Genomic DNA, 25,980 nt, shown 5'->3' with positions numbered 1-25,980 from the left:
CACCCACTCACCCACTCACTCACTCACCCACTCACTCACCCACTCACTCACCCACCCACCCACTCACACACCCACTCACTCACTCACCCACTCACCCACCCACCCACCCACTCACCCACTCACTCACTCACTCACTCACCCACTCACTCACTCACCAACTCACTCACTCACTCACCCACTCACCCACTCACTCACTCACCCACTCACTCACCCACTCACCCACCCACCCACTCACTCACTCATTCACTCACTCACTCACCCACTCACTTACTCACTCACCCACTCACTCACCCACTCACTCACTCACTCACCCACTCACTCACCCACTCACCCACCCACTCACTCACTCATTCACTCACTCACTCACCCACTCACTTACTCACTCACCCACTCACTCACCCACCCACTCACTCACTCACTCACCCACTCACTCACCCACTCACTCACCCACTCACCCACCCACTCACTCACTCACCCACTCACCCACCCACTCACTCACTCACCCACTCACCCACCCACCCACCCACTCACCCACTCACTCACCCACCCTCACCTCCCCCCTACCACATCACCAGAACCATCACCACCACCACCATCACCACCACCACCACCACCACCCACCACCCACCACCACACCACCACCACCACCATCACCACCACCACCACCACCCATCACCATCACCACCACCACCACCCACCACCCACCACCACCACCACGTGCTCCCCAGTCCAGAGACTGCCCCAATGCCCCTCTCGTGACCTCGCCCCCGCTGCCCCCGCTGCCCCCGCTGCCCAGGCGAGCTCCGCCCTCTGCCGAGTTCTCGGTGGACCGCACGCGCCACTTGATGAGCTTCCTGTCCATGCTGGGGCCCAGCCCCGACTGGGCCGTTGGCCTCTCGGCTGAGAACCTCTGTACCAGAGGTTGTGGCTGGGTACAGCGAACCAGTCACGACCTCATCCCCTGGGATGCAGGCACAGACAGCGGAGTGACATACCAGGTGGGTGGGTGGGTGGGTGAGTGGGTGGGTGGGTGGGTGAGTGAGTGAGTGGGTGGGTGGGTGAGTGAGTGGGTGGGTGGGTGTGTGAGTGAGTGAGTGGGTTAGTGGGTGGGTGAGTGGGTGGGTGGGTGTGTGAGTGAGTGGGTGAGTGAGTGGGTGAGTGGGTGAGTGGGTGAATGAGTGAGTGGGTGGGTGAGTGAGTGAGTGAGTGTATGAGTGACTGAGTGAGTGAGTAGGTGAGTGAGTGGCTGGGTACAGCGAACCAGTCACGACCTCATCCCCTGGGATGCAGGCACAGACAGCGGAGTTACCTACAGTGAGTGTATGAGTGACTGAGTGAGTGAGTAGGTGAGTGAGTGGCTGGGTACAGCGAACCAGTCACGACCTCATCCCCTGGGATGCAGGCACAGACAGCGGAGTTACCTACCAGGTGGGTGGGTGGGTGGGTGAGTGAGTGAGTGGGTGGGTGGGTGAGTGAGTGGGTGGGTGTGTGAGTGAGTGAGTGGGTTAGTGGGTGGGTGAGTGGGTGGGTGGGTGTGTGAGTGAGTGGGTGAGTGAGTGGGTGAGTGGGTGAGTGAGTGAGTGGGTGGGTGAGTGAGTGAGTGAGTGTATGAGTGACTGAGTGAGTGAGTAGGTGAGTGAGTGGCTGGGTACAGCGAACCAGTCACGACCTCATCCCCTGGGATGCAGGCACAGACAGCGGAGTTACCTACCAGGTGGGTGGGTGGGTGGGTGAGTGGGTGGGTGGGTGAGTGAGTGGGTGGGTGGGTGTGTGAGTGAGTGAGTGGATGGGTGGGTGGGTGAGTGGGTGGGTGGGTGGATGGGTGAGTGAGTGGGTGGGTGGGTGGGTGAGTGGATGGGTGGGTGGGTGAGTGAGTGGGTGAGTGGGTGAGTGGGTGAATGGGTGAGTGAGTGGGTGAGTGAGTGTGTGAGTGGGTGAGTGGGTGAATGGGTGACTGAGTGGGTGAGTGAGTGAGTGGGTGGTTGAGTGGGTGGGTGGGTGAGTGGATGGGTGGGTGGGTGAGTGAATGAGTGGGTGGGTGAGTGAGTGGGTGTGTAAGTGAGTGAGTGGGTGAGTGAGTGGGTGGGTGGTTGAGTGGGTGGGTGGGTGAGTGGATGAGTGGGTGGGTGAGTGAGTGGGTGGGTGTGTGAGTGAGTGGGTGGGTGGGTGAGTGGGTGGGTGGGTGGGTGTGTGAGTGAGTGAGTGAGTGGGTGGGTGGGTGAGTGGGTGGGTGGGTGAGTGAGTGGGTGGGTGAGTGGGTGAGTGAGTGGGTGGGTGGTGGTGGGTGAGTGGGTGGGTGGGTGGGTGGGTGAGTGGGTGGGTGGGTGGGTGAGTGAGTGGGTGGGGGTGGGTGAGTGAGTGGGTGGGTGGGTGGGTGAGTGGGTGGGTGGGTGGGTGAGTGGGTGGGTGGGTGAGTGAGTGGGTGGGTGGTGTGTGAGTGAGTGGGTGGTGAGTGAGTGGGTGGGTGGGTGGTGAGTGTAGTGGGTGGGTGGGTGAGTGGGTGGGTGGGTGGATGGAGGTGAGTGGGTGGGTGTGTGGGTGGGTGGGTGGGTGGGTGAGTGGGTGAGGGGTGGGTGGGTGGTGGGGTGGGTGGGTGGGTGAGTGGGTGGGTGGGTGGGTGGGTGGTGGGTGGGTGGGTGGGTGAGGGTGAGTGGGTGGGTGTGGTGAGTGAGTGTGGGTGTGGTGAGTGAGGTGAGTGAGGTGGGTGGGTGGGTGAGTGGGAGTGAGTGAGTGAGTGGGTGGGTGAGTGGGTGAGTGGGTGGGTGAGGTGGTGGGTGGTGTGGAGTGGGTGGTGGGTGGTGGGTGTGTGGGTGGGGATGCAGGCACAGACAGCGGAGTTACCTACCAGGTGGGTGGGTGGGTGGGTGAGTGGGTGGGTGGGTGGGTGGGTGAGTGAGTGGGTGGGTGAGTGAGTGAGTGAGTGGGTGAGTGAGTGAGTGAGTGGGTGAGTGGGTGAGTGGGTGGGTGAGTGAGTGAGTGGGTGAGTGAGTGAGTGAGTGGGTGAGTGGGTGGGTGGGTGGGTGAGTGAGTGAGTGGGTGAGTGAGTGAGTGAGTGGGTGAGTGGGTGGGTGGGTGGGTGAGTGAGTGAGTGGGTGAGTGAGTGGGTGAGTGGGTGGGTGAGTGAGTGTGTAAGTGAGTGTGAGTGAGTGTAAGTGTGTAAGTGTGAGTGAGTGAGTGTGTGTGAGTGTGAGTAAGTGTGAGTGAGAGTGTGTGAGTGAGTGTGAGTGTATGAGTGTGTAAGTGTGTAAGTGAGTGTGTAAGTGATTGTGTGAGTGAGTGTATGTGTGTGAGTGTGAGTGAGTGTGTAAGTGAGTGAGAGTGTAAGTGAGTGTGAGTAAGTGTGAGTGTGTAAGTGAGTGAGTGTAAGTGTGAGTGTGTACGTGAGTGTGTGTGTGTGTGTGTAAGTGAGTGTATGAGTGTATTTGTGAGTGTGTGTATGAGTCTGTAAGTGAGTGAGTGACTGAGTGAGTGTGTGAGTGTGTGTAAGTGAGCAAGTGAGTGTGTGTAAGTGAGTAATTCTGTAAGTGAGTGAGTGTGTAAGTGTGTAAGTGTGAGTGTGTACGTGAGTGTGAGTGTGTAAGTGAGTGTATGAGTGTGTAAGTGAGTGTGTAAGTGTGAGTAAGTGAGTAAGTGTGAGTGTGTAAGTGTGTAAGTGTGAGTAAGTGTGTAAGTGTGAGTAAGTGTGTAAGTGTGAGTAAGTGTGTGAGTGTATGTATGAGTGAGTGAGTGTATGAGTGAGTAAGTGTGAGTGTGTAAGTGTGTGAGTGAGTGACTGAGTGAGTGTGTGAGTGTGTGTAAGTGAATAAGTGAGTGAGTTTGTAAGTGTAAGTGTGTAAGTGAGTGTATGAGTGAGTGAGTGTATGAGTGTGTAAGTGAGTGTATGAGTGAGTAAGTGTGTAAGTGAGTGAGTGTGTAAGTGTGAGTAAGTGTGAGTAAGTGTAATTGTGCAAGTGTAAGTGTGAGTAAATCTTCAATGCCCCCCCAGTCCCCCAACTCCCCCACGTTCCCCCCCGAGCCGATCCGACCTCTGACGTCACTGGAGGGGCTCTCGAGCCCCTTCTACGACCCCGAGGGGGGGCCCGTCACTCCCGTCGCCAGAGTCGTCATCGAGAGGCTTGCTCGCAAGGTACACACACACACAGTGTACACACACACACACAGTGTACACACACACACACACCTACACACACACACACAGTGTACACACACACCTACACACACAGTGTACACACACACAGTGTACACACACACACAGTGTACACACACAGTGTACACACACACACAGTGTACACACCTACACACACACACACACAGTGTACACACACACACCTACACAGTGTACACACACACACACCTACACACACACACAGTGTACACACACACCTACACACACAGTGTACACACACACAGTGTACACACACACACAGTGTACACACACACACAGTGTACACACACAGTGTACACACACACACAGTGTACACACACAGTGTACACACACACACAGTGTACACACACAGTGTACACACACACACACACAGTGTACACACCTACACACACACACACAGTGTACACACACAGTGTACACACACACACACAGTGTACACACCTACACACACACACACAGTGTACACACGCACCTACACACAGTGTACACACACACACACTTACACACACACCTACACACACAGTGTACACACACACACCTACACACATACACACCTACATACACAGTGTACACACACACCTACACACACACAGTGTACAACAACCAACAACCGCCATTCGCCACTAAGTAGCGGTGACGTCACCACGACGCTTGTGCCAGGCTATGTGCACCGTGAGGCCACGTGAAGTGTCGAACGCCCGCTGGCAGGAGGTCACTGGGCAGACCCAGGTGCCACGGGTCGACTGACTGAGATGACTGGCTGATGCACCACCTGTGCCCCCTACTGTGCCAACCTGCTGTGCTTTAGCCACCCGGCGCTCCGCTCGTTGTTGTGAGCGTCGCTCCTCCGCTCTCCGTTGTTGTTGGAGGGCGACTGCCTCCAACTGCCCAGTAGCGTCCTTCACGAGCCTCCTCCTCCACAGAGGCCGATCTTGACACCGCTGGTACCAGTCATCGGCAAGTCCACTCAGCTCCACGTCCTCCTGTACCACATCACTCCATCTCTTCTCTAGCCCGTGCCGCGCCCGCTTAGCCCCCTCAATCCGGCCAAACAAAAGCTGTTTCGGCATGCGGTGGCTGGGCATGCGGGCTACATGACCCAGCCATCGCAGCCTTGCCCGGCAGAGGAGCTCACCGATGGGACCCTGCCCAGATCTTTCAAGGATTTGTGAGCTCCTCACACAATCCAGTCTGGTTAAACCCAGGATGGATCGTAGGCAGGCCAGCCTAAATGTTTCTAACCGGCGAAGATGTTCCATTAGGGGGGTCCACGTTTCGCAAGCGTAGAGAAGGGAGGGAATGACCGTGGCCGAGAAGACCTGAAGCTTAGTGCGGAGCGACAGACCAGGTAGCTTCCACACAGCGTCACGCAACCGATGAAAAGATATTGCCGCTCGACTGATTCGGAGTGAGACCTCTGCTGTTAAACTGGAGCCAGTCATAAGCACACTGCCCAGGTATGGGAAACTCTCCACTCTCTCCACAACTGCCCCATCACCGATTGGGAGTTGTGGGGGTGGAGTGTCCGATGGTACAAAATACCCAGGCAGGTGCTTAGTCTTGGTGGGGCTGATGGTATGGCCCCACCTCTTAGTGGCACGCTCCAGTCTCAGCAGCAGCGTCTCCAACTCCTCCTCTGACTGAGCAGCTATTACCAAATCATCAGCATACATAACATGGTTGAGCAATAGGGAGCCATCCCTTGACCGCACCCAGGCATCGATCAGCCTCCCATTATATCTGTACCATATGGAGATTCCCCCGGTACAGCTATTGAAGGCTTCACAAACTACGTGGTCAAAATAGATGTTAAATAATGTGGGAGCCAGAGGACATCCCTGTCGCACCCCAAGGTGTACAGGGAATGGCTCTGACTCCCGGCCACGTAGTTTTACCCGGGCCCGCTCACCATCATGAAGGTCCTTAATGATCGTGAGCAGAGGATCAGGTACTCCAAAAGCACGAAGAACAACCCAGAGCCCAGGCCTACTGATGGTATCATAGGCCTTGACCAGGTCAATAGAGCAGAGATGTAGGTCTTGTTGGAATTCCCTACACCTCTGCTGTAGCAGACGGACAGAAAATATGGCATCTGTGCAGGACCGCCCTTTCCTGAGACCGCATTGGGGCTCCGCAAGCCTCTCCTCAGCGTGCCTGGCAAGGCGATGTTGAATAATCCTTGCCAGGACCTTTCCCGGCACACTGAGGAGTGAGATGCCCCTGTAGTTGTTACAGTCTGTGCGGTCCCCGTTCTTAAAAAGGGGGACCACCAGGGCATCCTTCCAATCCTGCGGAACCCGTCCAGTGGTCCAGACTGTTGTTATGATGTTATATAGGGCAGTCTCTGCACAAACGCCACCCTCCCTCAGACACACACACAGACACACACATAGACACACACACAGACACGCACACACAGACACACACACAGACACACACACAGACACATACACAGACACAGACATACAGACACACACAGACACAGACATACACACACAGAGACACACACACAGACACACACAGACACAGACATACAGACAAACACACACAGACACAGACACACAGACACACACACAGACACAGACATACAGACACACACACACACACACATAGACACACACATAGACACACACAGACACACACATAAACACACACACAGACGCACACACACAGACACACACACGTGCCCAAACTCGTACCACTACCATACTCACAACATACCCACCTACTCAGCTACCCACCCTACCCACCCACCTGCCTTACCCAATCGTATTCTGATGATAATGATGCTGCTGCTGCTACTGATGCTGCTGGTGATGATGCTGATGATGATGCTGATGATGCTGCTGGTGCTGATGACAATGATGCTGCTGCTGATGATGATGCTGCTGATGATGCTGGTGATGCTGCTGATTATGCTGCTGATGATGATGCTGCTGATGCTGGTGATGATGCTGGTGATGATGCTGCTGATGCTGGTGATGATGCTGCTGTTGATGATAATGATGATGATGCTGCTGCTGATGCTGATGCTGCTGCTGATGCTGCTGCTACTGATGCTGCTACTGATGCTGATGCTGCTGATGCTGGTGATGATGCTGGTGATGATGCTGGTGATGATGATGATGCTGATGATGCTGGTGATGATGCTGGTGATGATGCTGGTGATGATGATGATGATGCTGGTGATGATGATGATGCTGATGATGCTGGTGATGATGCTGGTGATGATGCTGGTGATGTTGATGCTGCTGATGATGCTGGTGATGATGCTGCTGCTGATGATGCTGGTGATGATGATGATGATGTTGATGATGATGCTGGTGATGATGATGATGCTGATGATGATGTTGATGATGATGCTGATGATGCTGGTGATGATGATGCTGGTGATGTTGCTGGTGATGATGCTGGTGATGATGCTGGTGATGATGCTGGTGATGATGCTGGTGATGATGATGATGCTGATGATGCTGGTGATGATGCTGGTGATGATGCTGGTGATGATGATGATGCTGATGATGCTGGTGATGATGCTGGTGATGATGCTGGTGATGTTGATGCTGCTGATGCTGGTGATGATGCTGCTGTTGATGATAATGATGATGATGCTGCTGCTGATGCTGATGCTGCTGCTGATGCTGCTGCTACTGATGCTGCTACTGATGCTGCTACTGATGCTAATGCTGCTGATGCTGCTGATGCTGGTGATGATGCTGGTGATGATGCTGGTGATGCTGATGATGATGATGCTGGTGATGCTGGTGATGCTGATGATGATGATGCTGATGATGCTGGTGATGATGCTGGTGATGATGATGATGCTGGTGGTGATGATGATGATGATGATGCTGGTGATGATGCTGGTGATGATGATGATGTTGATGATGATGCTGGTGATGATGATGCTGGTGATGATGATGATGCTGGTGATGCCCCCCACCCCCCCCCCCCCCCAGGGCACGCAGTGCAACACGGAGGCGGACAGCGTGGACGACGTGGTGGTGAGCACCGAGGTGGACGAGCAGAGGGGAGGTGAGGGCCGGGGGTCACTCGGGGACACTCGGGGTCGCTCTGAGGTCACTCGGGGTCACTCAGGGGTCACTCGGGGTCACTCGGGGGTCACTCGGGGTCACTCGGGGGTCACTCGGGGTCACCCGGGGGTCACTCGGGGGTCACTTGGGGGTCACTCGCGGTCACTCGGGGTCACTCGAGGTCACTCGGGGTCAGTCGGGGTCACTCGGGGGTCACTCGGGGGTCACTCGGGGGTCAAGGTTTACCTCCTCAAACCCTACCACCTCCACCTCCTCCACCACCACCTCCACCATCTCCACCTCCTCCACCTCCTCCACCTCCCCCCCCCCCCCTAGCCGACGACGACACTCCAGAAACCTGCATCTACGCTGCCTGGTCCCCTTGGTCCTCCTGCGGACCCTCGTCCACCTCCTCGTCCACCTCCTCCTCGTCCACCTCCTCGTCCACCTCCTCCTCCTCCTCCACCTCCTCCTCCACCTCCTCCCCGCCGCCCCCCGCGTCTCCCGCGTGGCCATGCCCCCCCGGGCGCCAGCTGAGGCAGCGGATGCTGAAGGCCCAGCTGGACTTCTCAGTGCCATGCGGAGCCACACAGGACTCACGAACCTGCAGCCTGCACACGTGTCCACAGGTCGTGGGTGGGTGGGTGGGTGAGTGGGTGGGTGGGTGAGTGAGTGAGTGGGTGGGTGGGTGGGTGAGTGAGTGGGTGGGTGGGTGGGTGGGTGGGTGGGTGGGTGGGTGGGGAGGTGGGTGAGTGAGTTGGTGGGTGGGTGAGTGAGTGAGTGAGTGGGTGGGTGAGTGGGTGAGTGAGTGAGTGAGTGAGTGGGTGAGTGAGTGAGTGGGTAAGTGAGTGAGTGGGTGGGTGGGTGAGTGGGTGAGTGAGTGAGTGAGTGGGTAAGTGAGTGAGTGAGTGAGTGGGTGGGTGAGTGAGTGAGTGAGTGGGTGGGTGAGTGGGTGAGTGAGTGAGTGGGTGAGTGGGTGAGTGAGTGAGTGGGTAAGTGAGTGAGTGGGTGGGTGGGTGAGTGGGTGAGTGAGTGAGTGGGTGAGTGAGTGAGTGGGTAAGTGAGTGAGTGAGTGGGTGGGTGGGTGAGTGGGTGAGTGAGTGAGTGAGTGGGTGGGTGGGTGAGTGGGTGAGTGAGTGAGTGGGTAAGTGAGTGAGTGAGTGGGTGGGTGGGTGAGTGGGTGAGTGAGTGAGTGAGTGGGTGGGTGGGTGAGTGGGTGAGTGAGTGAGTGGGTGAGTGAGTGAGTGGGTGAGTGGGTGAGTGAGTGAGTGAGTGGGTGAGTGAGTGAGTGGGTGGGTGGGTGAGTGGGTGAGTGAGAGAGTGTGTGAGTGAGTGAGTGGGTGAGTGAGTGAGTGGGTGAGTGAGTGAGTGCGTGGGTAAGTGAGTGAGAGATTAAAACAACCCCCTACCTCCTCATTGGTGCCGGACGGCAACGCTGTGGTGAGCAGTGCCCTGGGGGAGGGCCAACTCAGATTGGCCATTCCCTTCATGGCGTCTGTGACCACCACAAATGGGGGGGCTCTGGATATTTAACTAAACTTGTGCCAGAGGCCCCGGGGGGCCAGGCGTCTATGACGTCTCCTGGCCAAACCCCAATTGGCGGAGCCAGGAGATTGAATCTCTACACTCGGGGCTCCTCCAGAAACAACGAAAAGCCACTTCGTGTGGCCACGTGGAATGAATTTCGAACGCTCACTGCGGAGGAGAGGCTGCCACTCCTCTGTCGGGAGCTGGACCGGTACCGCCTGGATCTCTGTGGCATTCAGGAGGTCCGATGGACCGGCTGTGGCTCCTGCCACCATGAGGGGTGGACAGTCCTCTACTCGGGGCAGCAGACTGCCAACCAACAGGGTGTGGCTCTTCTTTTGAACAAAAGAATGAAGGGGCGTGGGAGCGTGGCGGTGAGGTGTGGGAAGCTGTAAGCCCCAGGCTACTTTGGGCTCACCTTCCCATCAACCGGAGGTGAGGAGTGGTGGTTGTGGTTACTTATGAGGTGCCATCTGTTGAGGAAATACTGAAGGCGATCCAGAGTCTGAGACCAGGAAAGGCAGGGGGCAGAGATGATCTCCCAAGCGAAATGCTGAGGGAGGGTGGCGTTTGTGCACAGACTGCCCTATATGACATCATAACAACAGAGTGGACCACTGGACGGGTTCCGCAGGATTGGAAGGATGCCCTGGTGGTCCCCCTCTTTAAGAAGGGGGACCGCACAGACTGTAACAACTACAGGGGCATCTCACTCCTCAGTGTGCCGGGAAAGGTCCTGGCAACGATTATTCAACATCGCCTTGCCAGGCACGCTGAGAAGAGGCTTGCGGAGCCCCAATGCGTTTTCAGGAAAGGGCGGTCCTGCACAGATGCCATATTTTCTGTCCGTCTGCTCCAGCAGAGGTGTAGGGAATTCCAACAAGACCTACATCTCTGCTTTATTGACCTGGTCAAGACCTATGATACCATCAGAAGGCCTGGGCTCTGGGTTGTTCTTCGTGCTTTTGGAGTTCCTGACCCCCTGCTCACGATTATTAAGGACCTTCATGATGGTGAGCGGGCCCGGGTAAAACTACGTGGCTGGGAATTTTGATTTAAAGCTTTCGTGACTGCAGTAATTCATATTCTTAGTTTTTTCTCTTCAACGTGACTTTACCGAAAAAACTAAGAATACGTGGCTGGGAGTCGGAGCCATTACCTGTACACCTTGGGGTGCAACAGGGATCTCCCACATTATTTAACATCTATTTCGACCACGCAGTTGATGAAACCTTCGATGGCTGTACCGGAGGAATTTCCATCTGATAGAGATACAATGGGAGGCTGATCGATGCCCGGGTGCGGTCAAGGGATGGCTCCCTATTGCTCAACCACGTTATGTATGCCGATGATTTGGTAATAGCTGCTCATTCAGAGGAGTAGTTGGAGACGCTGCTGCTGCTGAGACTAGAGCGTGCCACTAAGAGATGGGGTCTTACCATCAGCCCCACCAAAACTAAGCACCTGCCTGGGTATTTTGTACCATCGGACACTCCACCCCCACAACTCCCAATCGGTGATGGAGCAGTTGTGGAGAGAGTGGAGAGTTTCCCATACCTGGGCAGTGTGCTTATGACTGGCTCCAGTTTAACAGCAGAGGTCTCACTCCGAATCAGTCGAGCGGCAATATCTTTTCATCGGTTGCGTAACGCTGTGTGGAAGCTACCTGGTCTGTCGCTCCGCACTAAGCTTCAGGTCTTCTCGGCTACGGTCATTCCCTCCCTTCTCTACGCTTGCGAAACGTGGACCCCCCTAATGGAACATCTTCGCCGGTTAGAAACATTTAGGCTGGCCTGCCTACGATCCATCCTGGGTTTAACCAGACTGGATTGTGTGAGGAGCTCACAAATCCTTGAAAGATCTGGGCAAGGTCCCATCGGTGAGCTCCTCCGGCAGGCAAGGCTGCGATGGCTGGGTCATGTAGCCCGCATGCCCAGCCACCGCATGCCGAAACAGCTTTTGTTCGGCCGGATTGAGGGGGCTAAGCGGGCGCGGCACGGGCTAGAGAAGAGATGGAGTGATGTGGTACAGGAGGACGTGGAGCTGAGTGGACTTGCCGATGACTGGTACCAGCGGTGTCAAGATCGGCCTCTGTGGAGGAGGCTCGTGAAGGACGCTACTGGGCAGTTGGAGGCAGTCGCCCTCCAACAACAACGGAGGATGGAGGAGCGACGCTCACAACAACACGACACACGGTGGGGAGGGCAATTACTGATCTGTGCCTGTTCTGTTGTTGTCTTGTTGTTGTTGTTGTCTTGTTGTTGTTGTTGTTGTCTTGTTGTTGTTGTGGTCTCGTGCCCCCACTCACCGTCGAAGACCCCCACCCGGAGTGCCGCTACTCCGAGTGGAGCCGATGGACTCAGTGCTCCGTCTCCTGCTCCGCCGGAACCCGCTCGCGCTCCCGGACCCTCATCGGGAACAACAACAACAACAACCACAACAACAACAACAACCACAACAACAACAATCAGCAGGGAGACCCCAACAACAGCAACAATCAGCAGCAGCAGCAGCAAGGGGAGGCTGTTGGAGACTCGGAGTGTCCCGGAGACAGCGTGGAGAGGGAGGCGTGCATCGTGAATGAAGACTGCCGTGAGACACACGGGGAGGGAGACACGGGGAGAGACACACGGGGAGGGAGACACAGAGACACGGGGAGAGAGACACGGAGACACGGGGAGGGAGACACGGGGAGAGAGACACGGAGACACGGGGACACGGGGAGAGAGACACGGGGAGAGAGACACGGGGAGAGAGACACGGGGAGAGAGACACGGGGAGAGAGACACGGGGAGGGAGACACGGGGAGGGAGACACGGGGAGAGAGACACGGGGAGAGAGACACGGGGAGAGAGACACGGGGAGAGAGACACGGGGAGAGAGACACGGGGAGGGAGACACGGGGAGGGAGACACGGGGAGAGAGACACGGGGAGAGAGACACGGGGAGGGAGACACGGGGAGAGAGACACAGAGACACGGGGAGGGAGACACGGGGAGGGAGACACGGGGAGAGAGACACGGAGACACGGGGAGGGAGACACGGGGAGGGAGACACGGAGACACGGGGAGAGAGACACGGGGAGAGAGACACGGGGAGAGAGACACGGGGAGAGAGACACAGGGAGGGAGACACGGGGAGAGAGACACGGGGAGAGAGACACGGGGAGGGAGACACGGGGAGAGAGACACAGGGAGGGAGACACGGGGAGAGAGACACGGGGAGAGAGACACGGGGAGGGAGACACGGGGAGAGAGACACAGAGACACGGGGAGGGAGACACGGGGAGAGAGACAAGGGGAGAGAGACACGGGGAGAGAGACACGGGGAGAGAGACACGGGGAGGGAGACACGGGGAGAGAGACACGGGGATGGAGACACGGGGAGGGAGACACGGGGAGAGAGACACGGGGAGGGAGACACGGGGAGAGAGACACGGGGATGGAGACACGGGGAGGGAGACACGGGGAGAGAGACACGGGGAGGGAGACACGGGGAGGGAGACACGGGGAGAGAGACACGGGGAGAGAGACAAGGGGAGAAAGACACGGGGAGAGAGACACGGGGAGAGAGACACGGGGAGGGAGACAGGGGAGAGAGACACGGGGATGGAGACACGGGGAGGGAGACACGGGGAGAGAGACACGGGGAGGGAGACACGGGGAGAGAGACACGGTGAGAGAGAGACACGGGGAGAGAGACACGGGGAGGGAGACACGGGGAGAGAGACACGGGGAGGGAGACACGGGGAGAGAGACACGGGGAGGGAGACACGGGGAGAGAGACACGGGGAGAGAGACACGGGGAGAGAGACACGGGGAAGGAGAGAGACACGGGGAAGGAGAGAGACACGGGGAGGGAGACACGGGGAGAGAGACACGGGGAGAGAGACACGGGGAAGGAGAGAGACGCGGGGAAGGAGAGAGACACGGGGAGGGAGACACGGGGAGAGAGACACGGGGAGAGAGCCACGGAGAGAGAGACACGGGGAGGGAGAGAGACACGGGGAGGGAGACACGGTGAGAGAGACACGGTGAGAGAGAGACACGGGGAGAGAGACACGAGGAGAGAGAGAGACACGGTGAGAGAGACACGGGGAGGGAGACACGGGGAGAGAGAGACACGGGGAGAGAGAGACACGGGGAGAGAGACACGGGGAGGGAGACACGGGGAGAGAGACACGGGGAGAGAGACACGGGGAGAGAGACACGGGGAGGGAGACACGGGGAGAGAGAGACACGGGGAGAGAGAGACACGGGGAGAGAGACACGGGGAGAGAGACACGGGGAGAGAGACACGGGGAGAGAGACACGGGGAGAGAGAGACACGGGGAGAGAGAGACACGGGGAGAGAGACACGGGGAGAGAGACACGGGGAGAGAGACACGGGGAGAGAGACACGGGGAGAGAGACACGGGGAGAGAGACACGGGGAGAGAGAGACACGGGGAGAGAGACACGGGGAGGGAGACACGGGGAGAGAGAGACACAGGGAGAGAGAGACACGGGGAGAGAGACACGGGGAGAGAGACACGGGGAGAGAGACACGGGGAGAGAGAGACACGGGGAGAGAGAGACACGGGGAGAGAGAGACACGGGGAGAGAGACACGGGGAGAGAGACACGGGGAGAGAGACACGGGGAGAGAGACACGGGGAGAGAGAGACACGGGGAGAGAGACACGAGGAGAGAGAGAGACACGGTGAGAGAGACACGGGGAGGGAGACACGGGGAGAGAGAGACACGGGGAGAGAGAGACACGGGGAGAGAGACACGGGGAGGGAGACACGGGGAGAGAGACACGGGGAGAGAGACACGGGGAGAGAGACACGGGGAGGGAGACACGGGGAGAGAGAGACACGGGGAGAGAGAGACACGGGGAGAGAGACACGGGGAGAGAGACACGGGGAGAGAGACACGGGGAGAGAGAGACACGGGGAGAGAGAGACACGGGGAGAGAGACACGGGGAGAGAGACACGGGGAGAGAGACACGGGGAGAGAGACACGGTGAGAGAGACACGGGGAGAGAGACACGGAGAGAGAGACACGGGGAGAGAGAGACACGGGGAGAGAGACACGGGGAGGGAGACACAGGGAGAGAGAGACACGGGGAGAGAGAGACACGGGGAGAGAGACACGGGGAGAGAGACACGGGGAGAGAGACACGGGGAGAGAGAGACACGGGGAGAGAGAGACACGGGGAGAGAGACACGGGGAGAGAGACACGGGGAGAGAGACACGGTGAGAGAGACACGGGGAGAGAGACACGGAGAGAGAGACACGGGGAGAGAGACACGGGGAGAGAGACATGGGGAGGGAGACACGGGGAGAGAGACACGGGGAGAGAGACACGGGGAGAGAGACACGGGGAGAGAGACACGGGGAGAGAGACACGGGGAGAGAGACACGGAGAGAGAGACACGGGGAGAGAGACACGGGGAGGGAGACACGGGGAGAGAGAGACACGGGGAGAGAGAGACACGGGGAGAGAGACACGGGGAGAGAGACACGGGGAGAGAGAGACACGGGGAGAGAGAGACACGGGGAGAGAGAGACACGGGGAGAGAGAGACACGGGGAGAGAGACACGGGGAGAGAGACACGGTGAGAGAGACACGGGGAGAGAGACACGGGGAGAGAGAGACACGGGGAGAGAGACACGGGGAGGGAGACACGGGGAGAGAGACACGGGGAGAGAGACACGGGGAGAGAGACACGGGGAGAGAGACACGGGGAGAGACACACGGGGAGAGAGACACGGGGAGAGAGACACGGGGAGAGAGACACGGGGAGAGAGAGACACGGGGAGAGAGACACGGGGAGAGAGAGACACGGGGAGAGAGACACAGGGAGAGAGACACGGGGAGAGAGACACGGGGAGAGAGACACGGTGAGAGAGACACGGGGAGAGAGACACGGAGAGAGAGACACGGGGAGAGAGACACGGGGAGGGAGACACGGGGAGGGAGACACGGGGAGAGAGACACGGGGAGAGAGACAAGGGGAGAGAGACACGGGGAGAGAGACACGGGGAGAGAGACACGGGGAGAGAGACACGGGGAGAGAGACACGGGGAGAGAGAGACACGGGGAGGGAGACACGGGGAGAGAGACACGGGGAGGGAGACACGGGGAGAGAGACACGGTGAGAGAGACACGGGGAGAGAGACACGGAGAGAGAGACACGGGGAGAGAGAGACACGGGGAGAGAGACACGGGGAGGGAGACACAGGGAGAGAGAGACACGGGGAGAGAGAGACACGGGGAGAGAGACACGGGGAGAGAGACACGGGGAGAGAGACACGGGGAGAGAGAGACACGGGGAGAGAGAGACACGGGGAGAGAGACACGGGGAGAGAGACACGGGGAGAGAGACACGGTGAGAGAGACACGGGGAGAGAGACACGGAGAGAGAGACACGGGGAGAGAGACACGGGGAGAGAGACATGGGGAGGGAGACACGGGGAGAGAGACACGGGGAGAGAGACACGGGGAGAGAGACACGGGGAGAGAGACACGGGGAGAGAGACACGGAGAGAGAGACACGGGGAGAGAGACACGGGGAGGGAGACACGGGGAGAGAGAGACACGGGGAGAGAGAGACACGGGGAGAGAGACACGGGGAGAGAGACACGGGGAGAGAGAGACACGGGGAGAGAGAGACACGGGGAGAGAGAGACACGGGGAGAGAGAGACACGGGGAGAGAGACACGGGGAGAGAGACACGGTGAGAGAGACACGGGGAGAGAGACACGGGGAGAGAGAGACACGGGGAGAGAGACACGGGGAGGGAGACACGGGGAGAGAGACACGGGGAGAGAGACACGGGGAGAGAGACACGGGGAGAGAGACACGGGGAGAGACACACGGGGAGAGAGACACGGGGAGAGAGACACGGGGAGAGAGACACGGGGAGAGAGAGACACGGGGAGAGAGACACGGGGAGAGAGAGACACGGGGAGAGAGACACAGGGAGAGAGACACGGGGAGAGAGACACGGGGAGAGAGACACGGTGAGAGAGACACGGGGAGAGAGACACGGAGAGAGAGACACGGGGAGAGAGAGACACGGGGAGAGAGACACGGGGAGGGAGACACGGGGAGAGAGACACGGGGAGAGAGACACGGGGAGAGAGACACGGGGAGAGAGACACGGGGAGAGAGACACGGGGAGAGAGACACGGGGAGAGAGACACGGGGAGAGAGAGACACGGGGAGAGAGACACGGGGAGAGAGACACGGGGAGAGAGAGACACGGGGAGAGAGACACAGGGAGAGAGACACGGGGAGAGAGACACGGGGAGAGAGACACGGTGAGAGAGACACGGGGAGAGAGACACGGAGAGAGAGACACGGGGAGAGAGAGACACGGGGAGAGAGACACGGGGAGGGAGACACGGGGAGAGAGACACGGGGAGAGAGACACGGGGAGAGAGACACGGGGAGAGAGACACGGGGAGAGAGACACGGGGAGAGAGACACGGTGAGAGAGAGACACGGGGAGAGAGACACGGTGAGAGAGAGACACGGGGAGGGAGACACGGGGAGAGAGACACGGGGAGAGAGACACGGGGAGAGAGACACGGTGAGAGAGACACGGGGAGAGAGACACGGTGAGAGAGAGACACGGGGAGAGAGACACGGTGAGAGAGAGACACGGGGAGGGAGACACGGGGAGAGAGACACGGGGAGAGAGACACGGGGAGAGAGACACGGTGAGAGAGAGACACGGGGAGAGAGACACGGGGAGAGAGAGACACAGGGAGAGAGACACGGGGAGGGAGACACGGGGAGAGAGACACGGGGAGAGAGACACGGTGAGAGAGAGACACGGGGAGAGAGACACGGTGAGAGAGAGACACGGGGAGGGAGACACGGGGAGAGAGACACGGGGAGAGAGACACGGGGAGAGAGACACGGTGAGAGAGAGACACGGGGAGAGAGACACGGTGAGAGAGAGACACGGGGAGGGAGACACGGGGAGAGAGACACGGGGAGAGAGACACGGGGAGAGAGACACGGTGAGAGAGACACGGGGAGAGAGACACGGGAAGAGAGAGACACAGGGAGAGAGACACAGGGAGAGAGACACGGGGAGGGAGACACGGGGAGAGAGACACGGGGAGAGAGACACGGTGAGAGAGAGACACGGGGAGGGAGACACGGGGAGAGAGACACGGGGAGAGAGACACGGGGAGAGAGACACGGTGAGAGAGAGACACGGGGAGAGAGACACGGGGAGAGAGAGACACAGGGAGAGAGACACAGGGAGAGAGACACGGGGAGGGAGACACGGGGAGAGAGACACGGGGAGAGAGACACGGGGAGAGAGACACGGGGAGAGAGACACGGTGAGAGAGACACGGGGAGAGAGACACGGGGAGAGAGACACGGGGAGAGAGACACGGTGAGAGAGAGACACGGGGAGGGAGACACGGGGAGAGAGACACGGGGAGAGAGACACGGGGAGAGAGACACGGTGAGAGAGAGACACGGGGAGAGAGACACGGGGAGAGAGAGACACAGGGAGAGAGACACAGGGAGAGAGACACGGGGAGGGAGACACGGGGAGAGAGACACGGGGAGAGAGACACGGGGAGAGAGACACGGGGAGAGAGACACGGGGAGAGAGACACGGGGAGAGAGACACGGTGAGAGAGAGACACGGGGAGAGAGACACGGGGAGAGAGACACGGGGAGAGAGACACGGTGAGAGAGAGACACGGGGAGAGAGACACGGGGAGAGAGAGACACAGGGAGAGAGACACAGGGAGAGAGACACGGGGAGGGAGACACGGGGAGAGAGACACGGGGAGAGAGACACGGGGAGAGAGACACGGGGAGAGAGACACGGGGAGAGAGACACGGGGAGAGAGACACGGGGAGAGAGACACGGGGAGAGAGACACGGGGAGAGAGACACGGGGAGAGAGACACGGGGAGAGAGACACGGGGAGAGAGACACGGGGAGAGAGACACGGGGAGAGAGACACGGGGAGAGAGACACGGGGAGAGAGACACGGGGAGATCTGCTGCTGATGACACAGGCGATGATGAGTCTCTCTCCCCCCCTTTCCCCCACCCCCACCTCCACCCCCCCACTACCCCCCACTACCCCCCACCCCCCCCACTACCCCCCACCCCCCTCCACCCCCCCACTACCCCCCACCACCAGTGGTGCCCCCAGGCTGCGCCCTCTCTGAGTGGACCACGTGGTCTCCCTGCTCAGCCAGCTGCGGGGTGGGGGGCCGCTCCAGGGCACGCGCCCTGTGGGGGGGGGCCCCGGGGGGAGGGGCCCCGGGGGGAGGGGCCTCGGGGGGAGGGGGCGGGGCCCCCCCCGCGTGCTTCTCCCGGGGGGGGGAGGGGGGGGCCGGGGGGGCCCCGCCCCCACCCGTCATGGCGGAGATGGAGAAATGTCTCCTGAACGAATGTCGTACGTGGACACCGCCACTCACCACCACCACTCACCACCACTACTCACCACTACTCACCATCACCACTCACCACCACTCACCACCACCACTCACCACCACCACTCACCACCACTCACCATCACTCACCACCACCACTCACCACCACTCACCACTACTACTACTCACCACCACTCACCACTACCACTCACCACCACTCACCACTACCACTCACCACCACTCACCACCACTCACCACCACTACTACTACTCACCACTACTCACCACTACTCACCGCCACTCACCACCACTACTCACCACTACTCACCACTACTCACCACCACCACTCACCACTACTCACCACTACTCACCACTACTCACCACTACTACTCACCATCACTACTCACCACTACTCACCACTACTCACCACCACTACTCACCACTACTCACCACCACTACTCACCACCACTACTCACCACTACTCACCACTACTCACCACTACTCATCACTACTCACCACTACTCACCACTACTACTCACCACTACTCACCACCACTACTCACCACCACTACTCACCACCACTACTCACCACTACTCACCACCACTACTCACCACCACTACTCACCACTACTACTCACCACCACTACTACTCACCACTACTACTCACCACTACTACTCACCACTACTCACTACTACTCACCACTACTACTCACCACTACCACTACTCACCACTACTCACCACCACTACTACTCACCACTACTCACCACTACTCCTCACCACTACTACTCCTCACCACTACTCACCACTACTACTCACCACTACTCACACTACTCACCACTACTCACCACTACTACTACTCACCACTACTCACCACTACTCACCACTACTACTCACCACCACTCACCACTACTCACTACTACTCCTCACCACTACTCACCACTACTCACTACTACTCCTCACCACTACTCACCACTACTCACTACTACTACTCACCACTACTCACCACTACTCACTACTACTACTCACCACTACTCACCACTACTCACCACTACTCACCACTGTCTCTTACTGTATCTAACTCTGTGTGTGTCTCTGTGTCACTGTGTGTGTCTCTGTGTCTGTGTGTCACTGTGTGTCTCTGTGTCTGTGTGTGTGTCTTTGTGTCACTGTGTGTCTCTGTGTCACTGTGTGTGTCTCTGTGTGTCTCTGTGTCACTGTGTGTGTCTCTGTGTGTGTCTCTGTGTGTGTCTCTGTGTGTCTCTGTGTCACTGTGTGTCTCTGTGTGTGTCTTTGTGTGTGTCTCTTTATTTGTCTCTGTGTCACTGTGTCTCTGTGTGTGTCTCTGTGTCTCTGTGTGTCTCAGCCACGTTCCCGTGTCTCCCCGTGTCTCCATGGAGCGAGTGGTCTTCCTGCTCCGTCACCTGTGTGTGTGTCACTGTGTGTGTCTGTGTGTGTGTCTGTGTGTGTGTCACTGTGTGTGTCTCTGTGTGTGTCTCTGTGTGTGTCTCTGTGTGTGTGTGTCACTGTGTCTCTGTGTGTGTCTCTGTGTCTCTGTGTGTGTCACTGTGTGTGTCTGTGTGTGTCACTGTGTGTGTGTCTGTGTGTGTCACTGTGTGTGTCTCTGTGTGTGTCTGTGTGTGTGTCACTGTGTGTGTCTCTGTGTGTGTCTCTGTGTGTGTCTCTGTGTGTGTGTGTCACTGTGTCTCTGTGTGTGTCTCTGTGTCTCTGTGTGTGTCACTGTGTGTGTCTGTGTGTGTCACTGTGTGTGTGTCTGTGTGTGTCACTGTGTGTGTCTCTGTGTGTGTCTCTGTGTGTGTCTCTGTGTGTGTCTCTGTGTGTGTCACTGTGTGTGTCTCTGTGTGTGTCTCTGTGTGTGTCTCTGTGTGTGTCTCTGTGTGTGTCTCTGTGTGTGTCACTGTGTGTGTCTCTGTGTGTGTCTCTGTGTGTGTCTCTGTGTGTGTCTCTGTGTGTGTGTCTCTGTGTGTGTCTCTGTGTGTGTCTGTGTGTGTGTGTCTGTGTGTGTCTCTGTGTGTGTCTCTGTGTGTGTGTGTCACTGTGTGTGTGTCTGTGTGTGTCTCTGTGTGTGTCTCTGTGTGTGTCTCTGTGTGTGTGTCTCTGAGTCACTGTGTGTGTCTCTGTGTGTGTCTCTGTGTGTGTCTCTGTGTGTCACTGTGTGTCTCTCTGTGTCACTGTGTGTCACTGTGTGTGTCTCTGTGTGTGTCTCTGTGTCTCTGTGTGTCTCAGCCACGTTCCCGTGTCTGAGCGAGTGGTCTCCCTGCTCCGTCACCTGTGTGTGTGTCTCTGTGTGTGTCTCTGTGTGTGTCTCTGTGTGTGTCTCTGTGTGTGTGTGTCTCTGTGTGTGTCTCTGTGTGTGTCTCTGTGTGTGTGTCACTGTGTGTCTCTGTGTGTGTCACTGTGTGTCTCTGTGTGTGTCTCAGCCACGTTCCCGTGTCTCCCCGTGTCTCCGTGGAGCGAGTGGTCTTCCTGCTCCGTCACCTGTGTGTGTGTCTCTGTGTGTGTCTCTGTGTGTGTCTCTGTGTCACTGTGTGTCTCTGTGTGTGTCTCTGTGTCTCTGTGTGTGTCTCAGCCACGTTCCCGTGTCTCCCCGTGTCTCCGTGGAGCGAGTGGTCTCCCTGCTCCATCACCTGTGTGTGTGTCTCTGTGTCTCTGTGTGTCTCAGCCACGTTCCCGTGTCTCCCCGTGTCTCCGTGGAGCGAGTGGTCTTCCTGCTCCGTCACCTGTGTGTGTGTCTCTGTGTGTGTCACTGTGTGTGTCTCTGTGTGTGTGTCTCTGTGTGTGTCTCTGTGTGTGTCTGTGTGTGTGTGTCTGTGTGTGTCTCTGTGTGTGTCTGTGTGTGTGTGTGTCACTGTGTGTGTGTCTGTGTGTGTCTCTGTGTGTGTCTCTGTGTGTGTCTCTGTGTGTGTGTCTCTGAGTCACTGTGTGTGTCTCTGTGTGTGTCTCTGTGTGTGTCTCTGTGTGTCACTGTGTGTCTCTCTGTGTCACTGTGTGTCACTGTGTGTGTCTCTGTGTGTGTCTCTGTGTGTCTCTGTGTGTGTGTCTCTGTGTGTGTCTCTGTGTCACTGTGTGTCTCTGTGTGTGTGTGTCACTGTGTCACTGTGTCTCTGTGTCTCTGTGTGTCTCAGCCACGTTCCCGTGTCTCCCCGTGTCTCCGTGGAGCGAGTGGTCTTCCTGCTCCATCACCTGTGTGTGTGTCTCTGTGTGTGTCTCTGTGTGTGTCTCTGTGTGTGTCACTGTGTGTGTCTCTGTGTCACTGTGTGTCTGTGTGTGTGTCTCTGTGTGTGTCTCTGTGTGTCTCAGCCACGTTCCCGTGTCTCCCCGTGTCTCCGTGGAGCGAGTGGTCTTCCTGCTCCGTCACCTGTGTGTGTGTCTCTGTGTGTGTCTGTGTGTGTGTCTCTGTGTGTGTCTCTGTGTGTCTCAGCCACGTTCCCGTGTCTCCCCGTGTCTCCGTGGAGCGAGTGGTCTTCCTGCTCCGTCACCTGTGTGTGTGTCTCTGTGTGTGTCTCTGTGTGTGTCTCTGTGTGTGTCTCTGTGTGTGTCTCTGTGTGTGTGTCTGTGTCACTGTGTGTGTCTCTGTGTGTGTCTCTGTGTGTGTCTCTGTGTCACTGTGTCACTGTGTCTCTGTGTGTGTCTCTGTGTGTCTCTGTGTGTCTCAGCCACGTTCCCGTGTCTCCCCGTGTCTCCGTGGAGCGAGTGGTCTTCCTGCTCCGTCACCTGTGGTCTGGGTTCCCGCTCCCGGCAGCGCTCTGCCCGTCTCCCCCCCGACTCGGCCTGTCCCCACGGGGACACCACACAGACAGAGAAGTGCATGATGTCGGAGTGCCGTACGTGCCGACCAGCAACACCTTCATCAGCATCATCATCACCAGCAGCATCATCACCAGCAACACCTTCATCAGCATCATCACCAGCATCATCATCATCACCAGCAACACCTTCATCATCATCATCACCAGCAGCATCATCAGCAGCAGCATCACCACGAGCAACATCATCATCATCACCAGCATCATCATCATCATCATCACCAGCATCATCATCATCATCATCACCAGCATCATCATCATCATCACCAGCATCATCATCATCATCACCAGCATCATCATCATCATCACCAGCAGCATCATCATCAGCATCATCACCAGCATCGTCACCAGCAACACCTTCATCATCATCACCAGCATCATCACCAGCAGCAACATCAGCACCATCACCAGCATCATCAGCATCATCACCAGCAGCAACATCATCATCATCACCAGCACCATCATCAGCAGCAGCATCATCAGCACCATCATCATCATCAGCATCACCAGCATCATCAGCATCATCACCAGCAGCATCATCATCAGCATCATCAGCACCATCATCAGCATCACCAGCATCATCAGCATCATCAGCACCATCATCACCAGCAGCAACATCATCAGCAGCATCATCACCAGCAGCATCATCATCAGCAGCATCATCATCACCAGCAGCAACATCATCAGCAGCATCATCACCAGCAGCATCATCATCAGCAGCATCATCATCACCAGCAGCAACATCATCAGCACCATCATCACCAGCAGCAACATCATCAGCAGCATCATCATCAGCAGCATCATCATCATCAGCAGCATCATCACCAGCAGCATCATCATCAGCAGCATCATCATCAGCAGCAGCAGCACCATCATCAGCATCATCAGCAGCAGCATCATCAGCAGCATCATCATCACCAGCACCATCATCACCAGCATCATCATCAGCAGCATCATCATCAGCATCATCATCATTAGTAACAGCATCATCATCAGCAACATTATCAGCAGCATCATCAGCACCATCACCAGCAGCACCATCAGCAACAGCATCATCATCAGCATCATCAGCATCATCATCATCAACACCATCACCAGCATTATCAGCACCATCACCATCATCAGCATCATCAGCATCATCAGCACCATCAGCAGCAGCAGCAGCAGCAGCATCATCAGCAGCATCATCAGCAGCATCATCATCATCAGCAGCATCAGCAGCATCATCATCAGAGGCATCACCAACACCATCAGCAGCACCATCAGCATCATCAGCAGCATCAGCATCATCAGCAGCACCATCGGCATCATCATCAGCAGCACCATCAGCAGCAGCATCATCATCAGCATCATCAGCATCAGCAGCAGCTCACATGCGTCCCCACGTCTCTGTCTCTCTGTGTCTGTGTCTCACTCTGTCTCTGTGTCTGTGTCTCTGTGTCTGTGTCTCTCTGTCTCTGTCTCTGTGTCTCTGTGTCTCTGTGTCTCTGTCTCTGTGTCTCTGTCTCTGTGTCTCTGTCTCTGTGTCTCTGTGTCTCAATCTGTCTCTGTGTCTCTGTGTCTCTGTGTCTCTGTCTCTGTGTCTCTGTGTCTATGTGTATCTGTGTCTCTTTCTCTGTGTCTCTGTCTCTGTGTATATGTGTCTATGTGTATCTGTGTCTCTGTGTCTCTGTGTCTCACTCTGTCTCTGTGTCTATGTGTATCTGTGTCTCTGTGTCTGTGTCTCTCTCTGTGTCTCACTCTATCTCTGTGTCTCTGTCTCTGTGTCTCTGTGTCTATGTGTCTCTGTGTCTATGTGTATCTGTGTCTCTGTCTCTGTGTCTCTCTCTGTGTCTCACTCTATCTCTGTGTCTGTGTCTATGTGTCTATGTGTATCTGTGTCTCTGTGTCTCTGTCTCTGTGTCTCACTCTGTCTCTGTGTCTCTGTCTCTGTGTCTCTGTGTCTCTGTGTATCTGTGTCTCTTTCTCTGTGTCTCTGTGTCTCTGTGTCTCACTCTGTCTCTGTGTCTCTGTCTCTGTGTCTCTGTGTCTCTGTCTCTGTGTCTCTGTCTCTGTGTCTCTGTGTCTCTGTCTCACTCTGTCTCTGTGTCTCTGTGTATCTGTGTCTCTTTCTCTGTCTCTGTGTCTCTGTGTCTCACTCTGTCTCTGTGTCTCTGTCTCTGTGTCTCTGTGTCTCTGTCTCTGTGTCTCTGTCTCTGTGTCTCTGTCTCACTCTGTCTCTGTGTCTCTGTGTATCTGTGTCTCTTTCTCTGTGTCTCTGTGTCTCTGTGTCTCACTCTGTCTCTGTGTCTCTGTCTCTGTGTCTCTGTGTCTCTGTCTCTGTGTCTCTGTCTCTGTGTCTCTGTGTCTCTGTCTCACTGTGTCTCTGTGTCTCTGTGTATCTGTGTCTCTTTCTCTGTGTCTCTGTGTCTCTGTGTCTCACTCTGTCTCTGTGTCTCTGTCTCTGTGTCTCTGTGTCTCACTCTGTCTCTGTGTCTATGTGTATCTGTGTCTCTGTCTCTGTGTCTCTCTCTGTGTCTCACTCTATCTCTGTGTCTCTGTCTCTATGCCTCTGTGTCTATGTGTATCTGTGTCTCTTTTTCTGTGTCTCTGTGTCTCTGTGTCTCACTCTGTCTCTGTGTCTCTGTCTCTGTGTCTCTGTGTCTCTGTGTCTCACTCTGTCTCTGTGTCTCTGTCTCTGTGTCTCTGTGTCTCACTCTATCTCTGTGTCTCTGTGTCTCTGTCTCTGTGTCTCTGTGTCTCACTCTATCTCTGTGTCTCTGTGTCTCTGTGTATCTGTGTCTCTTTCTCTGTGTCTCTGTCTCTGTGTCTCTGTGTCTCACTCTGTCTCTGTGTCTCTGTCTCTGTGTCTCTGTGTCTCTGTCTCTGTGTCTCTGTCTCTGTGTCTCACTCTGTCTCTGTGTCTCTGTCTCTGTGTCTCTGTGTCTCTGTGTATCTGTGTCTCTTTCTCTGTGTCTCTTTGTCTCTGTGTCTCTGTGTCTCTGTGTCTCACTCTGTCTCTGTGTCTCTGTCTCTGTGTCTCTGTG

The 25,980-nt window shown here is 56.8% G+C and overlaps 1 protein-coding gene across 1 annotated transcript in view; it reads left to right on the top strand.

Moving 5' to 3' along the window:
* The window catches only part of SPON1 (spondin 1), a 64,903-nt gene that overhangs the window by 34,571 nt on the left and 4,352 nt on the right, over window positions 1–25,980 (top strand). The window contains 7 exon segments of the mRNA XM_076058891.1: window positions 797–998; window positions 3,986–4,126; window positions 8,125–8,200; window positions 8,536–8,847; window positions 12,043–12,318; window positions 18,897–19,154; window positions 22,805–22,972. Of these exon segments, the coding sequence (XP_075915006.1) occupies window positions 797–998; window positions 3,986–4,126; window positions 8,125–8,200; window positions 8,536–8,847; window positions 12,043–12,318; window positions 18,897–19,154; window positions 22,805–22,972 (1,433 nt within the window).

Source organism: Petromyzon marinus, assembly GCF_048934315.1.
Source record: "Petromyzon marinus isolate PM22_M1 ecotype Great Lakes invasive population chromosome 80 unlocalized genomic scaffold, UKy_Petmar_22M1.pri1.0 chr80_unloc.2, whole genome shotgun sequence".
Classification (NCBI taxonomy): Eukaryota; Metazoa; Chordata; class Hyperoartia; order Petromyzontiformes; family Petromyzontidae; genus Petromyzon; species Petromyzon marinus.
This window is presented reverse-complemented; position numbering and strand designations above follow the sequence as displayed.